General features: G+C 37.8%; 1 protein-coding gene across 1 annotated transcript; it reads left to right on the forward strand.

The window, feature by feature from the left end:
- The first annotated feature begins 5,436 nt into the window (after positions 1–5,436).
- Positions 5,437–9,824, forward strand: LOC104598417 (phospholipase A1-Ibeta2, chloroplastic). The gene has a single exon (XM_010260461.3). The coding sequence runs from the start codon at positions 5,819–5,821 to the stop codon at positions 7,433–7,435; it is 1,617 nt and encodes a 538-aa protein (XP_010258763.1). The 5' UTR covers positions 5,437–5,818; the 3' UTR covers positions 7,436–9,824.
- The last annotated feature ends 323 nt before the right edge of the window (positions 9,825–10,147 follow it).

Genomic DNA, 10,147 nt, shown 5'->3' on the forward strand with positions numbered 1-10,147 from the left:
CTGTCGTCCTATTTAGTATTAGCAACCACAGCCTTGTAAAGGTACTAAGGCTTATCTGTCTGCTTCATCAACAAAAATAGTTTTGGACTATTGCTACTCTATTCAATAAAATAAATAATAAGAAAATAAAAAAATAAACTAAAGGAGAGATGTTAAGAAACAACGAAGTTAGATCAATAATTAAAATTTAAAATATTGATATGATACATCTGATACCCCGATACATTTGAATATACTGATGCATAAGTTTTTTTTTTATTTTAGAATGATGGATAGGATCTTAATATATATAAAATAAAAAAACAAGGGTATTGTCCATATCCATCAATACATACGGATACCCACTTGAAGGTATCGGATATATCGGTATTTTAATCTTTAACATTTATTATATTTCTTTAAAGGATTCGACTATGATATAGAAAAAATATGATATCTAAAAAACTTTTGACCAATCAACTGGAATCATAAATGTGATAGCCAATTAGATGTTATTTATCAAAATTCATGGGTGGGTTTTGATTGATTAAAACTCTTTCCATACCATATCTTTTTCGCATCATAAATTTTCTCTTCTTTAAAAGAAAAAAAAAACTATATTTACAGATTCAAAGTTCATTTTCTACTAAATATTGAGCAATGGGACAAAAAATATATTATTATAGTTAAGCGAAGCAGCCGGTGGTTTCATTTATTTATTTAAGACTGATTCACTACTAATTGGGTTGTTATATAATCAGTTGGTAAAGAAATTAAGATATATTCTACCAAGAAAAACAAGTTAAGATATAATGCAATACTTTTAGTTCAAAGGTCATCAATCCTTGTGTACTTGGATGCAGGAAGATTGGACTATTGGAGCCTCAAAGCTCAGAGTCAGCAACGTTCGTCTGCTTGGCTCCCTACAAATAGTCAACATAACAGATCCAACATTTTACCTTTACACGTTATTATATATAGTATAAAAAGCGAAACAAAAAACAAATTAGAAATTGGGATCACCCTTAAGAGAGAACAAAGACCTTGAATTTTAATTAACAACTTCTTTATCCATTCTTTCTGCTTTTTCCGTTGTTTTTACTTGAAGCATGGTGGCACAATACTTTCAACCAGACTGTTGTAAGGTTTGGACTAGACCGGATGGTTGAACTAGTGACTCAATGAACTTTATAGGTTTTAAATAGTTAATGATTTGTATGGTTTGAACAGGCTAATCCCCGGTTAATTTATCAATAAAACTGTGACCCAGTGTACTGACCTGTAATGTGGGTTGTGCCGTGCTGGCACTCAGATTATTTCCTACAAACTTTTCCTACGCACTCTCTACCGCCATGAATTGAAGCCACACATCTTTTAATTCATAATAGAGATGTGTGGCTCTAATTCACGGTGGGTAGAGAGTGGGTAGAAAAAGTTTGTAGGAAATCTCGAGTGTACTGTCACGACACCGAATGTAAGCAGCCCTGATGCCATATGTGTCGTGTTGTGCCAGGCCATGCATGGGCAGTATGGTCCCCCTCCCAGGTTAGGCCTGGCATGGCCCATGGCCTGGTTCCTAATTGTGCCGGCTGTGCTAGGGCTGAGGAACCAGACCATGGCTGGTCAGCCTGGGCCGGTTTTACTATATTTCTTTTCTAGGCTTCCAGTTCCAGGTTCTAATGCAGTTTTTCACATTTCCTAAATTAAGAAGAATTTAAAGAATGAAAAAATAAGATATAATAAGAGAAAATTAACATGAATAATAGACAATAAATTGGAAAAAAAATTGTCATTTCAAATTTAATGTTTACAAAAAAAAATAAATAATAAATTAAAAAATAATACAATGGAGTTGATCATTGATTCACTCAAGCTGCTCTCTTCTTCCCTATTTCGGGTGAGATGCCATGTATCTATACAAATGGCCAATGTCACCACTGTTGTGTGGCAGTTGAAATCATGTCTGTACTTTTTGCAAATTGTTCTTTTTTCCTTTACAGAGATTTTTACAGTCTCAAATATATTCTAAATTGCACTCTTTTTGTAATCAAAGTGGGACCTGGTATTACTAGATTAGGCTTCATCAACAAAAGGAAAAGGATTTTGAAAAGAGTCGACCATTGTAGAGAATAATAAAGATGAGAGTATATAATATAAGAAAGTATGAAAGTTGTTGTGATGAGAATGAGGGAAAGTAGGGGTATTTATAGAAGCTGCTGATTTTGGGGATTAATTTGACTAAAATACCCTTCAAACTAGCTATTTATGTTTGTTGGAAGTGGTATTTTGATAATTTTTAGGATTATAATTTTTTAGGATTATATGTTGGAAGTGGTATTTTGGTCATTTTTAGCAGTGGTTTATAGCTGTTGGAGGGTATTTTGACACCCCCTAACGGTTATATTCTGTTGTGGGCTGCATGTGTGTGGTGTCGTGTCAGGCTGGGCTTTTTGATCGTGTTATGCCTTAGAGGCCCAGTCCACTCCATAGACTAGGTCCAGCATGGCACGGTACTGTAGTGGCTAGGCCATGCCAAGCACGGTCCCTGTTGTGCTGGCCCACCACTGGCCCAGCCCACATTACAACTCTAGTTTTATGGTCATGGATTAATATAAGGACCGATGTTTAAAATTTTATATCAACAGTTTGTCGTTTAATTAAATAACCAAAATATTGATAAAAACAAGGAAAATTACCAAACACTCAAATCAAATTAATTAACAATTGAAAACGGTTCAATAAAAAGTCTTACAAAGAATCTAAATAAAATAGATTGAAGCATAAAAAGGTTTAAAATTTTGTAAATGACCCATTGGGGAAAAATAAGGATAAAAAATATTGATGCTCTTACCTTCTTTTTTTAATTTTGTATTGTGACATATCATTTTTATCTACAAAATATGGGTCTTATTTGGTTAAGATTTGGAGTCAAAGATTTTTCTTTTCTAAGGTAAATTTTGAAGCTCAAAAGAATCAATAATCAAAATAACTTTTGAGTAAAAGAAAAACACAAAAAAAAAACATGCCATTACTCGCCCATTGCCGCTAGGAATGTTGGTGGGTCAGATTAAGGGGGTGTTCTTTTTTTGGATTTTGAGAGGAGGGAAAATTGGTCAATAGGATTTTGGTTCCCATTGATTAAGAATCTCATGTTCTTTTTTCAGATTTATATGAAGACCCGGAAAAGTTTCTTTTCCTGGGTATATCACTTACCTCTCTTAGGTGGGTAAATAACTTTTCCATATAGGGGGAAAGTTGACAATAATTGAATGGGACAAAAATACCCTTTTTAATAATGAATTTTTATGACTAAAATGGCCAATGCCTTATTTACATGACAAATAAAAGAATATGCGTAAATACACTTACCCGAATAAATATTTCTCAAGAAAAATTTATCCCGATAACTGCATTTACCTGAATAAATAACTTACCAAAAAGCGAACGAAACCTAAATAATAAACCAGCAATGACCCGTCAAATCAGCTTTAATGTTAGGTTCTGAGCCAGGTTTGAATTGAGAGAAACCTGTTGTTATTGCAGCTTTAAAATATTCTTATATATAAAGTTGCTTGAGTATAGATGTGAAATGGGTCAGGTTGGATTCAGTAGGCCTTCGAGCAAGACCCTACAGAACTCAGTCCGTTGACATCTCTAATTTTTACCCCTAAATTCATAAAATAAAAAAATGGTCAAAACTTCAAAATAAAAAAAAAAAGAAAAATTTATATTATCCCAAATGCATAACGTGAAAGAAGCGGCACAAAATTAGGCTAAGTAAGATAGTAAAGGATTCACTCCATCAGCCCGTCCCAACTAAACACAAAGTCAAAAAGAGCCCACACGCATATAGATAGACCTGCCAATGAATGTAGTAGCCTCTCAGACAAGCGAAGCGAGTACATTAATGGAAATAGCAAGAAATAATAATTTGTCTCATTATCCCAGCATGTTGCACGTTTATCCGGTAGTTATGGCCATTATTTTTCTCTTTAATTTCCCTGTTTTCTGATAGGGACGACTCCGGCCGCATTACACTACACACGCTGTTTTGTTTGTTGTGAGTCTTGTGACTTGTGAGTGGACTAATTAATTATCATTTATCAATTACATTAAATTCAAGCGTAAATTAGGGGTATCACACGGAAATTATTCAGTATAAACACTAGAAATTTGGACTGAAGCCAAAACCTAAATTCAAGTTGAAATGTGATTAATGGGGCAATTCAAGTTGCATATGCTGAAGTAATGGGTTTAGTAAGGCTATGCTTGGTTTGAAGGAAAAGGTAGGGAAAGAAAAAAAAAATGTAAAGAAATTTTTACAAACCTTTTATAGTTTTTTTTGCCTTTTTTCCTTCCTTTTCCTTTTTTTTTATTCAAATCAAACACACCCTAAAAGTTAAGGTGGTAAGAAATACAAGTGTACAAACTTAGTTATGTGATCAATCACGTATAAACATGCTAATATATATGTGATCGATCACATATAAACATATTTGCAATAGTGCCGCACTCAGACATGACACAACGCAAACCACTCAGATAGACCATAGAGCACCCCCTCACACGGGCCTCACAGTACATTCCACCATACATAGAGAATATGTTCCTATCAATAAAATATGCAAATATGGAAAATGTTTCCAATATGCGATTTAGAGGTTTTACGAGGATAGTGTAACACTCGGTGAGCAGCAGATCCCATGTGGCCCCCGTGAAAGAAATGCCACAGACCAACTTTTTTTTTTCAGATTAACAAATAACACGCGGAAAAGAAAAACATAGAGAATCTACTAAATACTAATAAAAGGAGACCAACTTTTTCTTTTTAAGCACCGACCACTTAGACCATGCTTCATGGTTCAATCGCCAAATTGGGTTGCGGTTGATCCGATTACCCAACCCGGCCGATAATTGACATTCTTGATTTTTCAACCCTAACAAGTCCCAAATCTCAAATTGGGTTGACATATTTTCTAATACCAACATTGACTTGTGTTGAGTTCAGACCGACGCATCACTAGAATATACTGACAAAATTGACACGTCTCTCCGCAACAAGAAATCAATCCTGCTGAGAGGGTGAGACAGTCCAGTTGTGAGATTCATGCCGGACAAGTCTCACTTCATTCGAGACCACTATTATTTTGACTTTGATTTCTTTACACCTTTTTCGCAACTCTTTCAAATATTCAGCGTTACTCAACCTGTCCATCAACAATAAACCTTGTAGTTTTATGTAGCTCCATGGTCTAACTCCAAGGATGATGTGAGCCCTCGCGAAATTTCTTTGCTATTTCGAGTAAGATTATTACTGTAAAAAAATAAAATAAAATTACGCAAATCTTCCTTCCTGGTGTTAACAGTAAAATTGAAGCGGCTTACGGCGAAACGTTAACCATTGACGACTGACGAAGGGTGTATTTCGTCCGTCGTCATCATCTGAGTCATGCTTTACAATTCGGGGCATTTTGGGCAGTTAAAATATGCCGAATCTATCTCTGCATTGGCCCCACATAATGCACCATATGAACGGTTTTCAAAGATTACCGTATGCAACCACGGCCTGACCAAACCGTGTCTCTAGACTTTCTTGTTTTCAGTTCACCATTCAGCCGTTCACCAATTACCTTGCCTTCGGCGCAAAGAAAACAGAATCACGATTCGTCGGACCGTATAAATCCCAGGGTTTTTTTGTCATTTTACGACCGCTCTATCTCTATATATTCACGTCTCCTTTGTAGTCCCACCTGTTGTTGCTTGTTGTCGCTTGTCTCCTTGCAAAAAAGGCTTTATCGGATCTTTATTCTGCGCTTTCGCTCTCTTTGTCTCTCCCCCCATGCAGATCGCATCGTTTCTTCCCGCTGAGAACTGTTTTGTTTTCCCGGCGACGGCGAGAAGTGTCAATTTCGCCTGCAGCGGATCGCTTTTGAACCCTTCTACAAGGACTTTGGCCTCCGTCCAGACGCTAAACCCAGCCACATCCACCGAAACGAAGTTCAGCCATTACAGTATTTCCACCAACTCCGCACGCACCCACCTCGCCAACTTAGAAAAGTTGCTTCAGAAGAATTCCCCACCACCTCTATCCAATCAAGAGGTCTTCCACAAAACTTCTGGCAATGGGTCACTTGAAAACAAGGGAAGGCCTCTGTTAGAAGGCCTGAACATATCCAGGATATGGGAAGGGCCGAGGACCACCGAGGAGATGTCGCCGAGACATATGAACCGACTAAAACGACTCCTATCTAAAACGCCCGAATATTCACCTAGGAACAATCTCGGTAAACGATGGCCGGAGTATCACGGCAGCAACGATTGGGCCGGCCTCTTGGACCCGCTCGACGAGAATCTCCGCCGTGAGGTGGTCAGATACGGCGAGTTCGTTCAAGCGGCGTATCATGGTTTCCAGTCTAACCCCTCCACGTCAGAAGGCGAGTTTTCCATGCCTCGCAACGTAGCCTTACCAGACAAATCATACAGACTAACCAAGAGCCTGTACGCCACATCATCAGTCGGGCTACCCGAGTGGGTAGACAATGTGGCGCCAGATCTCCGGTGGATGACTCAGAGGACCAGCTGGATCGGGTACGTCGCGGTTTGCGACGACAGGAAGGAGATCTCACGGATGGGAAGGCGAGATATACTAGTCTCTCTCCGTGGAACTTCTACGTGTCTCGAATGGGCCGAGAACTTCAGGGGACTCCTGGTTCAGGTCCCTGGAGACGATTCCGATTCCGAGGACTCCGGCTCGTCCAGCCACGGCCCGAGCCCGCCCAAGGTGGAACAGGGATTCTGGAGCCTGTACAAGACCAGTGGGACGGACGTGCCAAGCCTGGCGGAATCAGTTGTGGAAGAGGTGCGTAGACTGATGGAGGTGTACAAGGGCGAGAGCCTGAGCATCACGGTCACGGGCCACAGCCTAGGCGCGGCCTTGGCCTTACTGGCCGCGGACGAATTAAGTACATGCGCGCCGAGTATGCCCCCGATTGCAGTTTTCTCGTTCGGCAGCCCGCGCGTAGGCAACCGGGGCTTCGCCAATCGGATCAGAAACAAGGGCGTGAGGGTGTTGCGTGTGGTGAACTCACAAGATGTGATCACAAAGGTTCCGGGAATGCCGGTGGTGGGAGAAGGGCTTGAGAACACGCCATTGTCATACTCGGACATAGGGACGGAGCTGAGGGTGGACAGCAAGATGTCGCCATATCTGAAGCCCAACGCCGATGTTGCATGCTGCCATGACTTGGAGGCATATCTCCATTTGGTGGATGGGTTCTTGGCATCAAATTGCCCATTCAGAGCAAACGCCAAGAGAAGTCTTGTGAGGTTGCTCAATGAGCAAGGCTCCAATGTGAAGAAACTGTATATAAGCAAAGCCAAGGACTTGAGATTGAACGTGGAAAAGCAGCAGGCACAATTTACAATCCCTACTTGTAGTTTACCAAGTCCGTCATGATTCATGATTCTCAATTCTTATTTCGTTATTCAAACAGGTATATAGATGCATCTAATACCAACAGAAAGATCCTCAACCCTGTAAGATCCTTCAGTTCAATAGAGAAAAACAATCTTTCAACGGTACTCAAATGTTTTCACTTTTAATTTGTTTTTCTTTCTCTCGTTTAATTCTTGTTGGGGTTGCTTTAATTGTATGTGATGGTGCGCCATCTGGCGGATCTCACGTGGCAGATGACTCGGATTCTCAATCAGATGTACATACTTTCGGTGGCCCAGAGTGGGCACCCCGATGCTTAAGTCAACGAGGAGTTCTTAGGAAATTAGAGAGTGTGAAAGCTTAATTGTGCATATCTCTTCTGGTGGAAATGAGACCTTTAGGTGTAAATGGTTTAAGACCTCTTGTAATGGGTCCCTGACTCCCAGACCTCCTGTAATGGGTCCCTGACTCCCTGACTCCCAAACGGTTAGTAAAATTCAGAGAATAGTCAAAACCATTGACTTGTTCAAAATCCATCCGACCCAGACGGTTGGTCTGTTGACCCGTTTGACTCAATGACCAAGTTGTGGGTTGTACACTAAATGTGTATGCAAACTTTCGGAGGCCGTAACTTTGCACTCCGATGTTCGATTTAGCTGATCATTTTTATTTATTTTGGATAACTTTTTGAGATCTAGGTGTCCCAAAGTGACCTAGGTGCCTTGTCAGCTATTTTCTCAAAAAAAAAAAAAACTTTTTTGGCCTCAAATCGGAATTTTTAATATGTTTTACAAATAAAAATATAACCTTAATAAAATATTAAAATTGATAGAAAAATACTATATAAATTATATATTAATAAATTAAATATTTTTAACTAATATTATCTTATATATTATTTATCAAATTTATAAAAATACTATAAACATTTAATCAACTAATTAGTTCCGGATCTGAATTGATTTGAGAATATATAGATAAAAACTAAAAGCGACCCAATAATTAATTGAAACAAAATTATGAAACAAAAACTATTATAATTGATTTGGTCCTTTCAAATCCGCCGGGTAAACCCGATCCATTGACAGCCCTAATTTTTCGAATTTACTCTAACTTAACCAGCGGTATCCCATAACGACGCGCCTTTAAGCTTGTAATATAGACTATCATGTGATATTCTTTATTAATGAATTGGCTAAAGGCACATCAGACATTCCTGCAAGTCCCAATCTCTTTAATATTCTTTATTAATAAAATAATGATAAATCTTTGGAGAAAAAACTAATATATTAATAAATTTTAATGGAAAGTATCCGAAGACAGTCCACTTCTCCCTTTATCGCTTTTCATTGTATACCTTCATCTATGATATAAAAGAAAAGGCGATCATTTTTTTTTATTTAAAAATTAAAAGCATTCATCCCATGTGGATTGAAAAAGCAAAAGAACTGCAGTTACGCTTCTATTGTTCTTGAATTGCTTTTTCTTTCCAATAGTTTTTAGTGTATGCACGTTTTGTTCGTTTGATAGAATTGAGCGCGTCTGGTCCTACGAAGTTTGGGTTACCTTCCGCAGCACGTTTTTTAGGTTTGAAGTTCGATCAATCACTTTCTGTAAATACAAATAAGATCTTTCCTTCATCTTTCATCTTTGGAACCCATGGCAAATAGGAGAAGCGAGAAATGATCGGCCTCTCTATTTTGCCTTTTTTTTCTCTTTTTTCTCTGTTCTTCTCCAATCAACCCTAAAAAGGAAATGATCGGCCTCTCTACATCTTTGAAGTCAATTCGATCGATCACTTTCTGTAAATACAAATCAGATCTTTCCTTCATCTTTCACATCCATGGCAAATAGGAGAAGCAAGAAACGATCGGCCTCTATTTTGCCTTTTTTTTTTCTTTTTCTCTGTTCTTCTCCGATCAACCCTAAAGAAACTCTACATCTTTGTTCCATCACTAGCTGTCATGATCTCTCGTCCAGAGCCCCTTCCACCAGCATCAAAGAAGATTTGCAGCGGTTCTACTCACCACCGATAGGAGGATTTTTGTGGATGCCTATATTACTTAGTCTCTTCAACTGCTTGTGGTGTGGGCGCTACGGCATTACCTCTTCGCCAAATACCTCGATTTAGGCCTTCTGATCTCATTGTACAAAGGAGTCCTAGTTTGAGCCGATAAGCAAGGTTCAATTAGGTGCAAGCTGTGGTGTTAGATTTTTCTATTTTTTTTTTAGCTTTTGTATTGCTTTTGAGGATTTTTAATCCATGAAGATAGGGATGCAAATGGATCAGACCGGATTGGAATCAGGATATATTTGAATTTGATCCAACATGGTTTATGTTGGATCCTATGGGATCTTATAGGACTTGATTTGAATTCAAATTTTATTGGTAAGTCGGATCTTCATATTTGATCTGATTCGGCTTAATTTCCTTAAAAATTAATAAATTATTAAAAAATAAAATATACTAATTTAAATAAAGTAAAAACAAAAAATGTAAGTATTTTTTAATTATTTTCATCATATATATACATATTTTTATAAAAAATTAAATAATATAATAAATTTATAAAAATATATTTATAAATAAATAATATATGTATTATATATACTTATATTTATAAATATATAATATATATCAGATTTGATAGGGAGTGATCCGAATTCGATCCGATCCAAACAGGGGTGATCTGAATTCAACCAAATAGGATTGGATCTCGAATCAGATCAGAT

Source organism: Nelumbo nucifera, chromosome 6 (genome assembly GCF_055504915.1).
Source record: "Nelumbo nucifera cultivar China Antique chromosome 6, China Antique-T2T, whole genome shotgun sequence".
Taxonomy (NCBI): domain Eukaryota; kingdom Viridiplantae; phylum Streptophyta; class Magnoliopsida; order Proteales; family Nelumbonaceae; genus Nelumbo; species Nelumbo nucifera.